Source organism: Sorex fumeus, unplaced genomic scaffold (assembly GCF_029834395.1).
Source record: "Sorex fumeus unplaced genomic scaffold, SorFum_2.1 ptg000044l, whole genome shotgun sequence".
Classification (NCBI taxonomy): domain Eukaryota; kingdom Metazoa; phylum Chordata; class Mammalia; order Eulipotyphla; family Soricidae; genus Sorex; species Sorex fumeus.
Genome location: NW_026606101.1, coordinates 20,472,485 through 20,491,951, shown reverse-complemented (window position 1 = coordinate 20,491,951; position 19,467 = coordinate 20,472,485). Strand labels below are relative to the sequence as shown.

The 19,467-nt window shown below is 56.1% G+C and overlaps 1 protein-coding gene across 1 annotated transcript; it reads right to left on the bottom strand.

The window, feature by feature from the left end:
• Positions 1-2,029: 2,029 nt before the first annotated feature.
• ITPA (inosine triphosphatase) lies at positions 2,030-17,006 on the bottom strand. The gene is made up of 8 exons (XM_056121802.1): positions 16,924-17,006; positions 11,088-11,145; positions 10,940-11,004; positions 9,858-9,931; positions 9,015-9,046; positions 8,398-8,513; positions 3,899-3,975; positions 2,030-2,496 (listed from the first exon to the last, which is right to left on the bottom strand). Exons 1-8 carry the CDS (start codon positions 16,987-16,989, stop codon positions 2,355-2,357), a joined length of 630 nt encoding a protein of 209 aa, XP_055977777.1. The 5' UTR covers positions 16,990-17,006; the 3' UTR covers positions 2,030-2,354.
• Positions 17,007-19,467: the final 2,461 nt, after the last annotated feature.

Sequence of the window (19,467 nt, the reverse complement as noted above, 5' to 3'; positions counted from 1 at the left end):
GGGGGTGAGGGGGTGGCTACAAGGCAAGGTTTGGAAAGTCTAGCAAAGGAGCCCCTGAGGCAGGGGTGGGGCGGGGGGGGGGGAGGGGTGGTTGTGAAGTGGGATGGTTATCTATGTGGGAGAATCCCCACCTCTCAGGAAGTTGCAGAGCCTGCCAAGGAGAGGGGACAGGCTCCTGGGGCGGAGAACAGTACAGCACATAGCTCACTTGCATTGCATCCAGCTGATCTACCCAGCACCACATGAGCCCCGAGCCTGAATGGTCTCTGATCACAGAGCCAGGAGAAAGCCTCGAGTACTGCTGGGTGTGGTACAAAAACCAAAATAGAAAATAAATCACGACCTCCAGTTTTTGTTGTTGTGACCTCCAGTTTTTGTTGTTGTTGTGTTGCCAGGGACGTAACCCCACCCGGCAAGGCCTGTGGCTGCAAAGCTGAGCCCCCTCCCCAGCACCCAACAGTACCAAGACGCAGGTGGCATGGGCATAGCGTGGGCTGGGCAGGAATGGGGTACTGCGGCCAGAGGGAAGTGGGGAAGCACCCAGGTGCTGGGGGACGAGGGGGTGGAGAGAAGGACATCCCATATGTCTCGCTCAGTCACCTGGCCAGAGTCCATGACAGTGGCAGCAGGCAGTCTCAATGTGGGGTTTAGGGGCGCACCCCTATGACCATGTGGGGCAGCAGCCATGGTAGCCGGAGCACCTGCCTCCAGAGATAAGTCACCCCAAAACATCACCTTTAAAGTATTGGCAAAAGCCCTGGAGACCAAAGTAGCAGAGAAACTTGCCACATCTAAAATGAAAAGGGGAGGGGCTGGAGCCATAGCACACCGGGTAGGGCGTTTGCCTTGCACCTGGCTGACCCCAGGTTCGATTCCCAGCATCCCATATGGTCCCCCAAGCACCGCCAGGAGTGATTCCTGAGTGCAGAGCCAGGAGTAACCCCTGAGCGTCACCAGGTGTAACCCAAAAAGCAAAAAGAGAGAAAAGGGGAGGGAAAGCTAGAGTTCCTTGAGTTCTAGAGACTACCAGACAGAATCCCAAACCAACACGAGACAGGCTTGTGTTGGGGAGGCGGGGTGAGAGGCCCAAACCCTCAGCCCTATGAGAAGGGTTCTGGAACCTGCCCCTGGAGCACTGACTGGGAAGGAGGCTGGGGTCCCACCAAGACACCCACCATCGGCACGTGTACTCCCAGATGGGTGGGCACCCACCCAGGCGGCCTGTGATCTTCGGGGCTCCCCTGCCTAGCAGCTGGGGTGTTTCCTGCAGACTGAGTCAGATCCAGAATCTCCAGGAAGGCGCCGACACCCCGAGGCTGAGCCCCAGCCAGACACCAGGCGGGAGACGGAGGTGACAACTTCTGGAGGGTGGCCACCACCGTACTTCCTGGAACCCCCAGCGGGGAGAGGGGGTGTGGGGGCCTCACACCCCGTAGGGAGCTACACCGCTCACCCACATGGACTCAGGATCCACAGGAGAGAGGAAACGGAGCTGCCAAGGGCAGCCAGAGGACATGGCTCCCACCCCCCAACACACCCAATGGGGACTCCGGGGTGGGGCGACACGGCCTGGCCGGACAATAAACTTCAGGAAGGACCTGGGAGCACCCAGGGCCTCAGACAGGGGCGCCCGAGAAACCGGCCCAGGCTCATTCGGGGCCAACTGTGGCATGTCAAGGCAGCAGGGGTCAGGGCACTGTCCCCTCAACACAGATGCGACCTTGGCCTCAAGACCATCAAGCAACAGCTGAGCCGAGTCTAGCCCAGCCCACCAGTTGAAACCCAGGAGGCCAGCTGGGTGGGGACATCGCAGTGGTGGTGGAGGTGGTGGTGGGTGCCTGGGCGGAGACTACAGCCACGATCTCAGACTTGAACAGGAGAGCAGTGATATTTCAGCACCCCAACCCCCACCCCCTCGCCCCCCACAACCCTGACCTTGGGCTTCCTGCACTGCCCCAGGGGACTCAGGAGACAGACAGGCACCACAGGGGACAGGTGACAGAGAGGACAGATCCGGCTGATTCTGGAAGCAAGCGTCTTTCTTTCAGGCTTTTTATTTGTGGCATTTCAAAAACATCCAAGGTGTCTGTCTGTGCGCTGCTTCCTCAAATGTGCAGAGTCTGCCCTGGGGCTCCATGTCCCAGGCCCTTGCGAGCGAGCACCAGGCCCTTGTGGGACCCCGGGCCTGGGGGCTGGCTGCTGAGCCAGAGAACAGGAACACTTGCCCCAAGTGCCCTCCATGCCCAGCACACCGGCCTCACCGTCCAAAGGGGCGTGGGGGCAGCAGTCTCCACTCTCCACTCCCCTGAGGAAAGTCCCCGCCGGCAGGTGTTAGTCCAGCGGAGGTGGCCAGGCTAGCTATCCCCAGACCCTTGGCCGGCCTGGGCATTGCCACCCCCAGGGCAAGTCAGTCGGCAGAAGTAGTCCTGCAGCTCATGCAGCGCCCGGAAGCGGTGGGAGATGCTGTTCTTCTCCGCCTTGGGCATCTCTGCGTACCTATGGGGGAACAGCACAGGTGGAGGGAAGCCCAGGACCCAGCCCGGGTCAGGAGCCCAGAGCCCACTGGGAAACACCCGAGACAGTACTCTGAAAACACAGATAATCTTGTTTGGTTTGGGGGTTTTTCTTTGTGTGTGTGTGTTTGTGTGTGTCTGTGTACCAGACCCAGAGATGCTCAATGCTTGCTCCTGGCTCTGCACTCAGGGATCACTCCTGGTGGACTCAAGGGACCATATGGGGTGCCAGGGATGGAGACAGAACCCAAAACAAACACATTCCCCACTATACTATGGCTCCACCCCCCAAACCAGATAATCCTTTTTTTTTTTTTTTTTGCTTTTTGGGTCACACCCAGCGATGCTCAGGGGTTATTCCTGGCTCTGCACTCAGGAATTATTCCTGGCGGTGCTTGGGGGACCATATGGGATGCCGGGGATTGAACCCAGGTCGGCCGCGTGCAAGGCAAATGCCCTACCCGCTGTGCTATCGCTCTGGCCCCAGAAACCAGATAATCTTTAAAAATAAAACACAAGGGTCAAGGCGGGGGCACTCCGAGGGGGAGAGTGGTGCTGGAAGGTTGTAGGCATGAAACCCTGCTATGAGTAGAATTCTCATGCTCGGTGCCTAAAATTAAGACAATCACAAGTGCAGTGAAGACGAAAACGAGGGCCTACAATTCCCACGTGAGCCGAAACCCGCGCGGGTGAGTGTTCGAGGGCACGGGACTGTCCTTCCCGAGTGCCCCACGCGCACGGCTCCCTGTTGGGTCAGCTTTGTCACCTGTTGACAGGAGCAAACAGCGGCCTGCCATCCAGGCGGGACTTCTGGGGGGGAGGGGTGAGACCCTCCAGGTCACGGTGGGGGCCTGCACACCAGCTGCCTGATATGTGTCTATTTACAATGAAATCGGTGACAATCGAAACAACGCCAGCTCCCCCGTCACTCCGACCACATTCCAGGCACTCCCCGAGGCCCCACGTGGCCGGCCAGTGGCACTGCGCTGCACCCGGGTCTGCAGCTGAGGAACCGAGAGTGTTCCTCGGTTGTGCCACAAGGTCGGGGCAGGCCCAACTGAGTTTTCTGACTAGATGGGGGGGGGGGGGGTTGGAATAACCACCCCACTGTCCGGTTTATGCACAACAAACCACGACCAAGGCCACCTAGGCCCCAGGAGGGCCACCTCCGAGGGTGCAGCCTGCAGGGGCCGAACGGGAAGTGGGGGAGCCAGCCCGGGCCCCAGGGGAGGGAGGGACGGGCGCTGGGATTCTGGCCCTTCAGCTGGAACGGGCCCTTGGGCCGCCCTGCCCCTCTCTGCATGCCTGCACTCAGGCGGGCGGGGTGCGGCCCTCGGTACCCCCGCTGCCCCACCCCTACAAACACTTGCCCGAGCCTTACTTACGTCTGCTGGTATCCGTCAGGCTGGAAGCAGGGGTCCCAGCCGAAGTCCCGGCAGCCGCGGGGTGCCACGATCTGGCCCTGCCCGAGGAAGAGGGGACAAGTGTGGAAGCTGGGCAGCAGCCGGCACCAAACTCAGAGGGGACCCCCCACCCCCCACGCCACTCTTCACCCACCACAGACCTCGCTGCAGACAAGGGTCAGCGCTGAAAACGTGACAGAGAATACCTTCAGGCCCGAAGCCCAGGTTCCACCCCCAGCACCGCCAGATCCCTAGAGCAGAGCCGGGAAGCAGCCCGGGAGCACCACCAGGTGTGGCCCATGAACAAACTCCCCCCCCCCCCCCCCCAAAAGGAGCTAAGAGCTCTGGCCTTTGCAGATAAGCCCCATGCCTGCTCTTATCACCATCCTTCCCCAAGTACAAAGGAGTGTCTAAAGTAAACAAACAAACAAAATCCAGGTACCATGTTTCACCAGAAAACCATCATACCTGATGCCTTTTCTATTTGGGGGTTGGGGGAAGGGCACACCCAGCAGTGCCCGGGGGGGCTGCTCCTGGCTCTGTTCTCAGGTGGTGCTCAGAACACCACAGGCAGTGCGGGGCCGCTGCCTGTGAGCATCTTACTTGCTCTCCCATCTCTCCCGGCCCCGCCCCTAGTTTTAAGGTACCAGCGTGGACCAGAGAGTGCCGCCTCGCCTCACGTGCTTCCAGCCCTGGCACCCTAAGCCCCTCCGCCCCGCACAGCACAGGGAGTGACCCCTGGGGACAGAGCCTGGAGTAAGCCCCAAGCACCACGGGGGATGGTCCCACCCACCCTCCCTGAAAACTAAGACATGTTTGTTTCTTTAAAGCTTCACGTAATTGACACACTCAAAACCTGCAAAAAGGCAGGAAAACCTGCGACAATTATGCAGGAAAATGCAGGGCTTAGAGGATGGGGCGCAGGGACCAGTCAGGCCAGAGAAATTCCACTTGTGCTATGAGGACCTGGGTGACCCAGGCCAATTACTAGATCACTTAAGAGCCTCGCCCAGGCGACAAGCGTGTTTTGAACACCTCCAGCAGGGCCTGGCCTTCCCTGGCAGAACAGATCACGGCAAAAACAGGCACCACCACACAGCAAACAAATTAATGATTTCCAAATGCAAAGTGCTTCCTGGGGAGCAGGCTGGGATGACCTCAGTGGGAGGGGGGGACGACGACACAGCAAAGGCCACCGAGAGGGGGCATTTGGGCCACGTTTGAGGGGCCGGGCAGGCACATTCCTGGCAGGGGCCCCCCCACCGCTGGCTGCTGCTCAGGTCAGGCGATGATCAGGTGATCGGTCACTGCAGAGTGTGGTGGCAGCTCCAGGGTGCAGGCCAAGCAGAAGCCACCTCAAATGCAGTGGGGGTTGGGGAGCAGTGAAGTGCAGGAAGCAGAGTCGGGGACACAATAGGAAATGGCTTGGGGGGGGGCTGCAGTGACGCGGGCCTGTCAACAGGGCAGCCAATGCTTAGTCACCGTGCAGGAAGTCGGGGCCTGTGGCTGTTCGAGCTTCAGATTTTTGTTCTCTTTCTTTTGTTTTTGAGCCACACCCTGCCAGGCCTGGGGGCTCCTTCCAGTGCTTGGGGGCCCCTGAGGTGCCAGGACGGAACTGGGAGCAGAGCCAGGGCTCCGGGCAGGCAGAGGAGACCCAGGGCGATCTGCTATCTCTCTGGCTCCCAGCCTCTCATTATTTGAAAAAACATTTCTACAAAAGTAGTAGACAACTCATTAAAAAAAAATTCTTTGTTGTTAAGATCCAACAACAGTATAGCAGGGAGGGCGTTTGCCTTGCAGTGGTCAACCTGGGCTCAATCCCCAGCATCCCAAATGGTCCCCCAGCCCACAAGAAAGAAGTAGGCCTGAGCACTGGTGGGTGTGGCCCCTAAACAAGAACTTTTTTTGGGGGGGGATGGGATGGGCTACACCTGGTGATATTCAGGGCTTACTCAATCCTGCCCTCTGAGGATCATATGCGGTGCCTGAGATCAGACGTGGGTCAGCTGTGTGCAAGGCAAATGCCCTGCCAGCTGTTCAATCACTGGCCCCTCATTAAAAAATTTTTAACCAGGCAGCATGCTCAACCAACCTCACTTCTGGGAATTTAATCAAAACAATTAAAAACAGAATCTCAAGAACTTATTTGCACACCCGAGGTTTACGAAAGCATTTTTCAAGTAGCTGAAATGCCCATCACAGTTAACTAGACTAAGAAAACGTGTATTAACATATAACTAAACTTTATTCAGCCTTAAAAAAGACAAATACTGGGCTGGAGAGATCGCACAGCAGGTAGGGCACCTGCCTTGCCCAGCACCACCTATGGTCCCTTGAGTACCACCAGGTGTTAATCAAAAAAACATTTTTGAATGGGGTAGGGAGGCCTGGAAATATAATATAGGGGTAGAGCGCTTGCCATGCATGTGACCCACCCACATCCAATCCCTGATGGTTGGTCTCCTGAGTGTTGTTGGGAGCGATCCATCAGTGCAGAGGCAGGAGTACGCCCTGGGCACCACCAGGAGTGACCAAAACACAAAACAGAATAGACAAATTCTGCAGGACAACTCTTACTGAAAAGGAGTCACAGCAAAAAGTACGGGGCAGGGCTGCTCCTTCAGTGCAAGAACCTCACATCCCGGGCACGTGGCATGTGTCCCACCACCACCCGAGCCCTCTCTCCCCAGACCCCCCAGGATTCGTCTATGATACACCCAGAAGAGTCCAACCTTTGGAAAGAGAAGCAGAATGGAGTTGGCCAGAGGGGCAAGAACAGAGGGGAACGGGGAGCCACCAAGGGGTATGGGGTTCCAGCCTTCTGAAGTTCTGGAAATCCATGGCACATGCTCAGAATGAACACTTAAATAAATAAATAAATAAATAAAAGGTCTGTTTTGTTTGGGGGTCACACTCAGAAATCACTTCTGGTGGGGCCAAGGGGACCATCTGGGGTGCTGGGAACCAAACGTTGGCCGGCTGTGTGCAAGGCAAGGGCCCTACCCGTATTTCTGTGCTGTACTTTCAAAAACGCAAAGATGGCCATTGTCGGGGTTTGTCTGCTTTGGGGGCCACACTCAGCACTTCACAGGGCTTATTCCTGGTCCTGAGCTCAGGGATCACTGCGGTGAGGTTCAGGTGATCATATGCAGTACACCCGGGTCAGCTGCAAACTACCTGCTGTACTATCTCCCTGGCCATTGTGATTCGGTGCTTTTTCACTACAGTCAAGAAAACATCTACCAGGCAGGCTGGCAGGAAACGTCTGCGGAGGAGCTGGAGCCTCCCTGGGTCTCTGCAGCTCCCCCGAGCCCAGGGCAGAAGGTGCACCCGAGTCAAGGCGGGGCTGGGGGCAGCAGGTTCAGCCTAGAGAGGGAACTGAGCCCCGTGAGGAGCAGCGGCTGGACCCTAGGGTCAGGTGTGGAGATGCAGGAGTGAAGGGCAGCTGGGGCGGAGGCCTGATGCTACCTGAATATGGAAAGTCAGAAAGGTCATCACGGGAAGCCGGAATCACAGAGGCTGAGCAAAGAAATCCCAGCTGCTGGGCTGGAGAGATGGTAGGAGGGCGCCTACCTTGCACGGGGCCCACCCAGGTTAAATGCCCCGCACCCCACAGGGTCCCCTGAGCACCATCAGGAGCACTATCCTGAGCTTTGCTAGGCCTGGCAAGAGAGAGGAGAAGAGAGAGAGAAAAGAGAAGAAAGAGGAGAAAAGAAGAGAGAGGAGAGAGGAGAGAGGAGAGAGAGAGAGATCCAACAGCTTGGGACCTGATAGAAAAACCAAGGGGGAAAGAAAAAAAAAGGGAAAAAATGGGCGCGAGAGATGGTATAGTAGGTAGGGTACTTGTCTGGTATGCGGGTGACCCAGAGTCGATGCCCGGAGCTCCCTACGGGAGCTGACAGGTGTGATCCCTGAGCACAGTGCCAGGAGTAACCCAAGCACCCAGTGTGGCCCAAAACCAAAAATAAAAATAAAATAAAATAAAGAAGGCCAGTCTCCTGGGCCAGAGACAACCAGCAGGCCGAGTGCAGGCTCTGCACGGAGAGGCCACTTTGACCCCCAGCACCCCATGGCTCTCCCAAGCACTGCCAGGACCAAGCACTGAGCCAGGAGGAGCTCCTGAGCACTGCTGGAAAAGAAAAGAAACCCGAGCTTGGCGACGTCTGGGCTGTTGATGGGGCATCGGGGAATCACTGTCCTCAGGTTCCACATCTGCCTCTCGGGAGGGTTGACAGGCCGGGTGCACAGCTGTTAGCCATTGTGCATTTCCCTGAAACGCCAGCCTCCTCGGGGAGCAAAGAGGCTTCAGGGCTGACATCACTGCTAGCTGTGGTGCCCGGGGTGACTGGGCGCAGCCCTGGGATCCAGCTCCAGCTCCAGCTCCGCGGAGCCCGCCCCCACCTTCCTGCAGAAGAGGCCTGCCGCCGGCTTGAGTCACAGCGCCCTCTGGTGGCACGCGGGGGAACAAGAGGGGAACGTACCGCAGTCCGGCCCTGGAACAGCAGCACCGGCTGCCCGGGGTCCCCAGTGCTGAGGGCAAAGGTGCAGAGCGCATAGGCTGACTTGTCCTCGAACCCGGCCAGCAGCTGGTGGAGACCTGCAGAAGTTCCAGTGAGCGGAAGCTGTAGCCTGTACTGCCAGCAGCCGCCCTCACCTAACAACACCCCACCCAGGGGCCTCATAAGGATTCCCCAGAGGAGCCCTGGCCCTGATCACCCGGGAAACGGGAGGAGGCGGAGGTGAGGCTCCCTGTTCCAGGGTGTATCACCTGACATGCCCATAATAAAAAGTGCTTCTGAAGGACCTACAAAGGAACCGTCTGGGCCTGCCATTAGGGGTTGGGGTGGGTGGGGGATGGGGCCTTGGAGGGCACTGCCGCTTCCAGGCCTGGCCCTGCCTGAGACAAGGACAGGGAGGCAGTCCCAGGGCCCCCAGTCCCTTTGCGCTTCCAACTGCAGGGCCACCAGCCTTCACCCATCAGCCTTCGTGCAGCCGGGGGCCTGGAGGCGAAGACAGGTTCTGAGCTGGGAGCAGGAACCCGATTCCTGCTAACTAGCTGGGATCCTCCCCACAGAAGAGCCCAGGGGGCTGGTGGTACCTTCAGGCTTTAACTTCTCCAGGAACCACTTTCTGCAAGAGAAACCAAAGCCGATCAGATGATCAGGGTCTTCCACCCAGATGAAGAGAAAAGAATCCCACAGGGAAAAGACAAAATACAGAATGTCACCGAGGCTTTCAACTGCACTGGATAATGACAAACGAGACTTAAATACCATTTTTGTCACTTCTCCATGCTGCAGAACTACTGAGAAGTAAAAACAAAAACCTCCTCAGTGCTGGTGGGGATATGGAGCAAAGTGCCATGGAAGGAGATGTGAGCTGTTACTGACTCGCAAGCTGATGATGAAATTGGTCACCAGGCACTTGTCTTGTATCTTCAGCACTGCATCCAGCCCTCAAGCACCACCAGGAGTGACCCCAAAGCACAGAGCCAAGGGTAACCCCTGAGCACTGTTGGGCATGGCCCCAAAGCAAACAAAACTGGCCACCCGTAAGTTAAACTTAGGCTTCTCCAAGGCCAGGCAACAGCACTCTGGCCCCAGGAAGGACAAGCAAATTAACACCAAGATCCAAGAGGGTCCAGGGCACCAGTGTTTCCAGGAAACCCATTTCAAATCTCAACGTGCTTCTCTCCTCTTTCCTGAAACCAACCCGCCCACAAATGCGCCTCTCTGGCGGGTGGGTCCCCTTTGCCCATCTCCACTTACAGGGCACATTCTCACACTTCACAAAAGAAAAAGCCTGCCTCTCCCCCACCCCTAATCCTCCCTTGGACAATCCGGAACACTAGCACCGATGCCAAGACAGGGAACGACCCGCGAGATCAGGTAACCGACCGTTTCAGAGTTCAGGGTGCTCTGTGGCCGGCAGGGAGACTCACATGTAGGGTCCGGGGAGGCCCCCCAGGGCGTTGAAGCAGAGACAGGTGTCCTCCACCAGGACCGGCCCCTGCACCTGCAGGACAAGAACACACAGTCCTGAGGCGGCCCCCAGCACCGCCCACACCTTCCCCCCACTCCAGGGCCCGGCAAGCCTGGGAGGAGCAGCAGAGGAGGGCAGACAGGGTCCCTTCCTCCCTCCTCCGACTACAGGGACCCTGCTTGCCAATGACTTATCTTCATTTTAAAGAGTCAGGCTACACCTGACTAATGTAGAGTTCCTTCTCCACAACCCCCACGCAGGGGTGAGTGGATAACAACCCCTTCTTCAACTCGAAATGCAACGGTGGATGGAGAGAGGGAGAGTGGTATAAGAGATGAAACATGCACCTGGGAGCAGGGGAGAAAAGAGAGGGAAAGTGAGAGAGAGAAAAAGAAACAGAGAAGAGACTGGAGTGATAGTGCAAGCAGGTAGGGCTAGGGCGTTCGCCTTGCACAGGCAACCCGGGTTCAATCCCCAGTCCCTGAGCACGATCAGGAGGGATTCCTGAAAGCTAAGGCAGGCGTTAAGTCCTGAGCCCTGTTGAATATAGCCCCAAAGCAAAAGAAAGCAAATGGAATGTATGAAAGAGCTAGGAGAAGAAAGAGAGAGACGGGTGTGTGTGAGAGAGAGACAGACAGAGAGAAAGAGAGAAGGAAGGTATGTGTGGGTGAGAGGGAGGGAGAGTGTGTGCCAGAGAGAGAGAAAGAGAGAGAAGAGAAGAGAAGGAGGGTATTTGTGTGTGAGAGGGAGGGAGAATTATGTGTAGTGAGAGGGAGAGAGAGAGAGAGAGAGAGAGAGAGAGAGAGAGAGGGGGGGGGGAGGGGGAGAGAGAGAAGGAGAGAGGGGCTACATTAGTGTTCCAGAGCCACCGTGGGCCAACCCCCCAGTGAGGTCTGGGCTGGACTGTGAAGACATGATAAATGGTGCCCACCCTGTTCCTCTTTGCCTGCTCCCAGCTGGCCCGGGGCCCGGGAGCTGACCAAGGAGCTGACCAAGGAGCTGACCAAGGAGCCAGCCTCGGACTCCGTGCGGAACAAGCACCTGGCGTGCTGCCTCCAGGCACTTCTGTCTGGAAATCTCGTCCGGCTCGCCCTGGTACTCCGGCACTTGGAGAGGAAACAGAGAATCAGACCATGGGGAGACAGAGAACCCCAACCCTAACGCGAGGGCAAACAGAGCGGAGACATACGATCAATCTTCTTTGCCACCAAGGTGCAGGGAAACTTATCTCCTAGAATTTGAGTGACCTGTTGCAAAATGAAAGGACATTCATCACCATTTGCTAATGGACCCCCAGGACCGCAGCAGCTGTCACCCACTTTCCTTCAGGTGACTCTGGGCAGTCCCTGGAGAAGCCTGTGAGTCTGTCTGACAGCGCTTCCGGCCAGTGACAGGCACGAGAGCCTCTGTCGATTCCATCACGCACCGGCGCCAGACCCCTGTGACTTCATAGCCTGGATGCTCGCTACCCCGTCCTAAAGCCTAACAAGGCAGGGCTGGAGCGACAGGACAGGGGGGAGGGCGCTTGCCTTGCACGAAGCCAGCCCGGGTTCAATCCTCAGCACCCCATACAGTCTCCAGAGCACTGACAGGAGTCATTCGCATGTGTAGAGGCAGAAGTAACCCCTCAACATTGCAAGGTGCCCCCCCCCCCCCGCCAAAAAAAAGCTTTGCAAGTCGAGCCCAGGGAGGTGATCCCCCACCTCCTTCGGAATCGCACCCCAGCAGGTGAGAGCCCTCATCTCCTTACTCACCCTCTGGTCACCCTCCTGCCCTCTGCCCTTCTCTGCCCCACTCTGGCCACCCAGAAACCCCACCCACCCTCAGAGACCAGCAGCTCTCAGGATCCAGGATCGAAGCCATACGGAGAAAAAAATAACTGTATATATTCACTGCCCTGGACTGAAAGTTAGCATCTCGTCTCAACTATAAATACAGGCCCCTGTGGGATGGGAGGTGGGAGGGATACTGGGACCCGTGGTGGTGGAAAATGGGCACTGGTGGAGGGATGGGTACTTGATCATTGTACAATTGAAACCCAAGCACAGAAATTTGTAAGTCTACATCTGTACCTCATGGTGTTTCACTAATAAAAATTTAATAAATAAATAAATATAGGCCCCCGTGACCTTTTAACCCATGAAAGCACTGCAATTTCATATCTCATGATTTTTTAGTAGATATTGCAAAATAGCATTCAAATCCTATTTTTAAGTTATTGCAATTATGCAGCTAGATTGAATCCTTTAATATATTATAAAGCACAGGTATCCAGATCATAAGAACTTATAATATTTGAGAATGTACTTAAACAGAATTGGGTTATTGTAAATCAATTATGCATTAATAAAAATGAAATTTAAAAAATAATTATTTAGGAGCCAGAGAGATAGTACAGTGGGATCTCTGAGCACTGAGCCAGGAATAAACCCTAAGCACATCTGGGTGTGGCTCCAAAACTTAAGTAACTGATTTCAGGGCCAGAAAAATACAAATTTAAGGAGACTGCTTTTCTTCCTTTTTTTTTTTTACTCAGATAACTATTTTTTTTCTTTTTTTTCTTTTTAATTTTTATTAGTGAAACCCCACGAGGTACAGTTGTAGACTTACAAATTTTTGTGCTTGAGTTTCAGTTATAGAATGACCCAGTACCCATTCTTCCACCAGTGCCCATTCTCCATCATTTACATTTTTAAAAAAAAATTTTGTTAGTGAAATACCATGAGGTACAGTTATAAATTTACAAATTTTTGTGCTTGGGTTTCAATTGTACAATGATCAAGTACCCATCCCTCCACCAGTGCCCATTTTCCACCACCACGGGTCCCAGTATCCCTCCCACCCCCCATCCCCTCGTCCCACCCTGCCTCTGTGGCAGGGTATTCCCTTTTGTTCTCTCTCTCCTTTTGGGTGTTGAGGTTTGCAAAAGAGGCATTAAGTGGCAATCATGTTTGGTCTGTAGTCTACTTTCAGGATGCTTCTCCCATCCTGGGAGGATCCTCCCAACACGTTTTATTTGGTGCTCTTTTCAAGGAGACTGCTTTTCAAGAAGCTAAGACCCATATGCTCTGGAGCCACCTGGTCCCTCAGCACTGCCAGGGATGAACCTCAAGCCCAGAGCCAGGAATTGCCCCTGAGCATCACTGGATAGCGCTCAAGAGTAACTGATTTTCTTTGTAATCCCACGTATTTTTGTAAATTTAAAAACAGGGCCAGAGAGAAAGCTGAATGCAGGCTGCGTGAGCCCCTGAACAAACCAAAATTAACCAAAAAAAAAAAAAGAAGAGGAGGAGCTGGGACGATAGCAGAGTGGGTAAGAGCCTGGTCTTGCACGCAGCTGACCTGGGTTCAATCCCCAGCACCCCACAGGGGCCCTGGGCTCCACCAGGAGTTTAAGCCCTGCGCACAGCTGTGTGTGGCCCCCCCCAAAAGAAGAAAAATATTGGGGGAGGGGGGACTAGGAGCTTGAGACTGAAGGGGCTAGAGCACATGCTTTGCATGTCAGAAAGCAAGGTTTGATCCCATCACCACATACCTCTGAGTATGACCCCCAAAACTAAAAAACATAAAACAACACATAGGCACATCTCTCTTGAGGGTGCTTGCCTCCAGTGCTAGATGGGTTTCGTCACTGTAATAAACCTCCACTGTGGGGCTGGAGCAACAGGACAGTGGGGAGGGCATTTGCCATACATGTGGCTGACCTCAGTTTAATCACTGGCATCCCCTACAGTCCCCCAAGCACTGCCAGGAGTAACCCTTGAGCATCGTCGGGTGTGACCCAAAAAGCAAAAAATTAAAAACGTAGGGGGCTGGAGCAATAGCACAGCAGGAAGGGTGTTTGCCTTGCACACGGCCGACCCAGGTTCAATTCCCAGCATCCCATATGGTCCCGACACCACCAGGAGCAATTGCTGAGTGCAGAGCCAGGAGTAACCCCTGTGCATCGCTGGGTGTGACCCCCAAAAAGCAAAAAATTAATTAACTGAAAAAAAAAAACCTCCACTGAAACCAGATCCATATACACACAGTTCTGAAGCTGCTCATGTGGCTCTGTGGCCAAGCGCCTGGGTGAGGCTAGGGTCCAATTCCAGAAGTATTGCACACCCAGGGTCCAGAGAGATAGAACAGCAGGTAGGGTGCTGGCCTTGCATGTGGCTGACCTGCATTTGATCCCCAGCACCCCACATGGTCCCCTGAGCACAGCCAAAAGTGACCCCTGAGCTCAGATGAGTAAGCCTTGTGTACCGCTAACTGTGCCTCCCCAAACAAAAAGTGTGGCACCCCAGCAGCATATAACCACAGTAGGTGGGTTCTTGTCATGGCAGCACAGGAAGAGAAAGGAGGGGGTACCAGAGCAATAGTACAGCGCGTAGGTGTTTGCCTTGAACACAGCACCCCACATGGTCCCCTGAACCCGCCAAGAGTGATTACTGAATCGGGCTGGAGCGATAGTACAGTGGGGAGGGTGATCCCTGGCATCCCATATAGTCCCCCAAGCACTGCCAGCAGGGGTTCCTGAGGGCAGAGCCAGGAGTAACCCCTAAGCAACGCCGGGTGTAACCTGAAAAGGAAAAAAAAAAGGAGTGATCCCTGAGCACGGCTGGGTGTACCTCATCAACCCCCAACAAATTCTCAGAGCCAGCTCTATGACTGTGTGTGTGCTCTGCATGTGTGAAGCCCAAGTTTCAATCCCCTGCATCACAAACATATAAAAATAAGCAGATGGAGAAAAGGACAGCAAGAAGAGACTCCCTAGCGGCCTCTTTGAGATGAAGAGTGATTGGGGGAAAAAAAAAAAACTTGACCCTTTCTTTAGGTCAAGTTCAAGCCCATCATCTTCAGTCAGCCACCTGGAGTCATTCCAGCCCCTTTCTTCAAGTGTGGGTGGGCCACTTTCTCAGCTAGTGACAGATTTAGTCTTGGGGGCTGGCATCTGCCACCTTGCATGTGGCTCCACTCAGAACTCAGCAGGGTTTGGCCAGACTGATAGCATAGTAAGTACGGCGTTTGCCTTGTATGCGGCCAACCCGGGTTCAATCCCCAGCATCCCGTATGGTCCCCCAAGCATCACCAGGAGTGATTCCTGATGATTCCTCAGTACAGATCCAGGGCATTGCAAAAAAGTAAAAAAAAAAAAAAAAAAAAACACACCACAAAGGGACATAAAAGGCTGGAGATACAGTACAGCAGAGGTAGGCACTTGCCCTGAATGCACCAGACCTGGGTCCATCCCCAGCATCCCAGGTGGACCCTGAGGCAGCCTGGAGTAATTCCTGAGTGCAGAGCCAAGAGTAACCCCTGAGCATCTGGGCGTGGTGCCAAATAAAACAAAAAAGGGGAAAACAACCTCAGAGAGGCACTGACCTGTCTGCTCGGGAGTCTGGCCTCAGGACCCCAAAACTTATCAGCACACAGAGGTCTGGCTTCTGAGAATCCCCACCAGAAATGCCATTAGCTCCTCCACTGTGAAGAATGAGGAGTCCCCTAATCACAGCACCCTACTGGCCTACCTGACTATACAGTGGGTGTCACACTCCCCAGCAGGACGCCACAGCCTTGGCCTGATGGGGGTAAACCCATGACCTCAGCAAAGTGGACTGGAGCTGAGGACTGGCAGAAACACCGGGGTCCCTTCTGCTAGAAGGACCCCAATAAACAGGGATGCGCGTCTGCAAGGGCAAGTCACCCCCTGGAGACTCCTCAGGACTTGGGCCACCCCACTGCTGCATCCCCAAAACATCCCCTGGAGCACCCTTTTCTCACAACCAAGGCCCCCATCCTCATCAAGCCCCGCGGGGAGCACAACTTGGCAGTCCACTGCATCCTTTCCTCATTAATGTGGCGCATGGCGTCACATTCTCCACGGCCCAGGAAAGCTCAGTCTGCACCAGCCGGGGGTAGGAGGGGCTGGATTCAACCCCAGGGAGTGTGGGGGTCTCCCAGGCGACCTCCCGGGCAGGTGCTGAGGTCACATGACTCCTCCAGTGCACACCCTTGAGCTCACACATTCCGTGGTGGGGGATCTGTCAGGGTGCTTATCCCGGGCTGAACCTCGTGGTCCAGCCACCCGTGATCCCGCAGTTGCCTCCCTCTGGCCAGCACCACGCATCCCATAGACACTTCCCTCTGTCCAGCCACAGGTAACCCCACCGCCGCCTCCCTCTGGTCAGCGACATGCAACCCCGCAGCTGCCTTTCTGTCCTGCACGCGATCCCTCAGCCGCTTCCCTCTGTCTAGCACGATATCCCGCAGCCTCCTCCCTCTGTCCTGCACGTGATTCCTCAGCCTCCTTCTGCCCAGCCACGTGCAATCCCGAAGACACCTCCCTCTGGCCAGCCACGTGCAACCTCGCAGCTGCCTCTGTCCAGCACGCGATTCCTCAGCCATCTCCCTCTGTCTAGCAAGCGATCCCGCAGCCTCCTCCTTCTGTCCTGCGCACGATTCCTCAGCCTCCTTCTTATGCCCAGCCACGTGCAATCCCGGAGACGCCTCCCTCCGTCTAGCACGCGATCCGTAGTCGCCTCCCTCTGCCCAGCCACATGCAACCCCGCAGCTGCCTCTCTGTCCTACATGTGATCCCGCAGCCTCCTCCCACTGTCCTGCACGCGATCCCTCAGCCGCCTCCCTCTGTCTAGCACGCGATCCCTCAGCCTCCTCCCTCTGTCCTGCACACGATTCCGCAGTCTCCTTCTTATTTCCAGCCACGTGCAACCCCGGAGACGCCTCCCTCCGTCCAGCACGCGACCCGTAGTCGCCTCCCTCTGCCCAGCCACATGCAACCCCGCAGCTGCCTCTCTGTCCTGCACGTGGTCCCGCAGCCTCCTCCCTCCGTCCTGCACGCGATCCCGCAGCCGCCTCCCTCTGCCCAGCCACGTGCAACCCCGCTGCCGCCTCCCCGTCCTTCACGTGAGCCCGCGGCCGCTCCCTCGGTCCTGCAGGCGAGCCCGCAGCCGCCTCCCTCTGCCCAGCCACAACCGAGCCCGCAGCCGCCTCCTACTCGACCCTCCAAACCCGGCCGGCACCTCCTCCAACTTCTTGGAGTTGCCGGTGACAAACACGAGCTTCTTGCCGACCAAGGAGGCCGCCATGGTTGCCACCGGCCCGCAGCCCGCCGGAAGTCCCTGCTCCGGGAGGCGGGCACTTCCGGCCGGCGGCGGAAGGGGCTGGTCCGACTTCCGGCCCGCGGTCCGGCGAGGCTGCGGCAGGGAGGCGGTTGGCGGCTGAACCGCTTAGTCCGGAATTCGGTGTCCGCGCCGGGTCCCGGGAATCCTGGCTCACGTCGCCGGGGAGCCTAGCCACTCCCTTCCGGAAGGAGCAGTTTAGAGTTGGGGTGTTAGCGGGGAGGACAACGGCGCACGCGCCCCACTCCGCGGCCGGATAACTGAGGTCTTTGGCACTGGAGGTTGAGTGCGACACCAGTCCTTGCCGCCAGGGGGCGCTCGCTGCCAAGACCAGAAGGGGTCGGTCCCCGCCACCGACCCAGGTCTGGGGATGGGGTCCCCGAGGATGGGGTCCCCTGGGCAGCAAAGACTCCACCAGCCGCGGTTCAGTGACAGCTGCCCGGCTATCCGCTCTCCCTAAGGAGGGCGCCTCCCTGGCTGTCTCCTTCTGGACAAGGACTTCTTAACTTCTGTGTCCTGATCTAGGCCCTTGCGGCTGCCTTAGCTCCTCCTTGCCCTCCAGCTCAGATCTCCTGGACAGTGAATTTTCAGCTTAGCACTACCAACAGCAGAGAATGTGGCACAAACCATAGAGCACACACGTGTGCAAGACCCCGAGGGCCGTTCCCAGGCTCACACCTCCCCACCTACCCAGTGCTACCGGATGCCAGACATGGCCCCTGTTAAATCAAAGTTATAAAAATAAACGAGTGAAAATAAAATGGACTCAGTCTATAACAAGTCCAGTCTGCAGGAACGTTATTTTGTGCTCCCTGGTACCCTCCTCTCTCCCACCCACTTAAATGAATTATTTTTTTCTGTGAACTTGCCTCCTCTACCCAGGGCTGCATTTTGGCTGTTTTTATTTGGTGTGGGGGCTGAGCAAGTCTGGGGACCTGCTCAGCAAGTGCTCAGCCAGTGGCTACATTCCTGAGCCCCAACCAGGTGTCTTTATTGTTGTTGGCTGGGGGACCTCCAGGTGATTTCTTGCCAACCTGGGCCCAAGGATGTGATGCCAGCTTGGAGGAGGGAGGGGCTACTTGGGCTAACCCTTGTGTTGCTGGAGGAGACTTTAGGGTCATACCCTGGGTGTTGGGGGTCAGGGAGCGCTCCAAGTCTTTACCCATCAGTGTTTAGGAATCTCTGGGACTGTACCCAGAGGTGAGGCCACCACGTGGAGTCAGGGATAGTCCTGGGGTCATCCATCATGCAAAGCAAGTGCCTTAAAAAAGGAATGCCCTGCCACAGAGGCGGGGCAGGATGGGGGGGTTGGGGAGGGGGGAGGGCTGCTGGGATCATTGGTGGTGGAGAATGGGCACTGGTGGAGGGATGGGTACTCGATCATTTTATAACTGAAACCCAAGCACGAAAGTTTGTAAGTGTACAACTACCTCATGGTGTTTCACTAATAAAAAATAAATAAAATTTTTTTTAAAAAAAGCAAGTGCCCGGGGGTATGGTGCCGCCAGCAGGTCAATCTGTACCTGTGAGGCGAGTGCATCAGCAGCCTCATGGCGCCTTCAGACTTCCAGATACCCCAAAATTGCTGCTGTGCCTTTGGCCAGACCCCAAAAACTTGGGGCAAAGTTTACCAAGAAAGTAAACGGCCAAAAGTTAGGTATGTGGGAGACACACCCACAAACCACCTCCAGCTCAGCTATATAATTGGAGGCAAGGCCTCTTTGGTTCCTGATTGAACTGCTTAATGGACATGATCCCAGAGACTCAGAAACGAATCTCAGAACCCAGTGGCTTTAGGTAGAAATGCGTCTGGTCTCTGCAGTAGGCTACCGGTGCTGGGCCAACCCAGGTGGGAATAGGTTTCGTGCCTTGGCCTGTTCCCCCTGGCGGCCCAGTGGCCACCATCCGTCTGAGGCCACTGAATAGTCACATTTGGGCCCCCAGTGACGAGACACACAGGGCCTCACGGGATGGGGGTGGAGCCGGGCTTGTCCTCCCCACCCCAACGAGACCCCAAGTCATCGCCCACGAATGGCCTCTCTGGCTCCTCATCAAGCTGCTCAACGGCCTTGATCCCAGAGACTCAGAAACAAATCTCAAAACCCAGCAGCTTTTGGCAGAAATGTGTCCGGACCCCGCAGTAGGTTACTGTCGCCGGGCCACCACAGGGAGGAATGGGTGCTGTCCCTCCGCCTGCTCCCTCTTGGCGACTTGGTGGCTGTCACCCTCCAGAGGCCATTGGACAGTCAGGCTTGGGCCTGCAGTGACGAAACTTGTTGGGCCTCATGGGATGGGGGGGGGCGGGGAGCCGGGCCTGTCCTCGCCACCCCAACGAGACCCCAAGTCATCGCCCACGAATGGCCTCTCCGGCTCCTCATCAAGCTGCTCAACGGCCATGATCCCAGAGACTCAGGAGCAGATCTCTAAACCCAGTGGCTTTTGGCA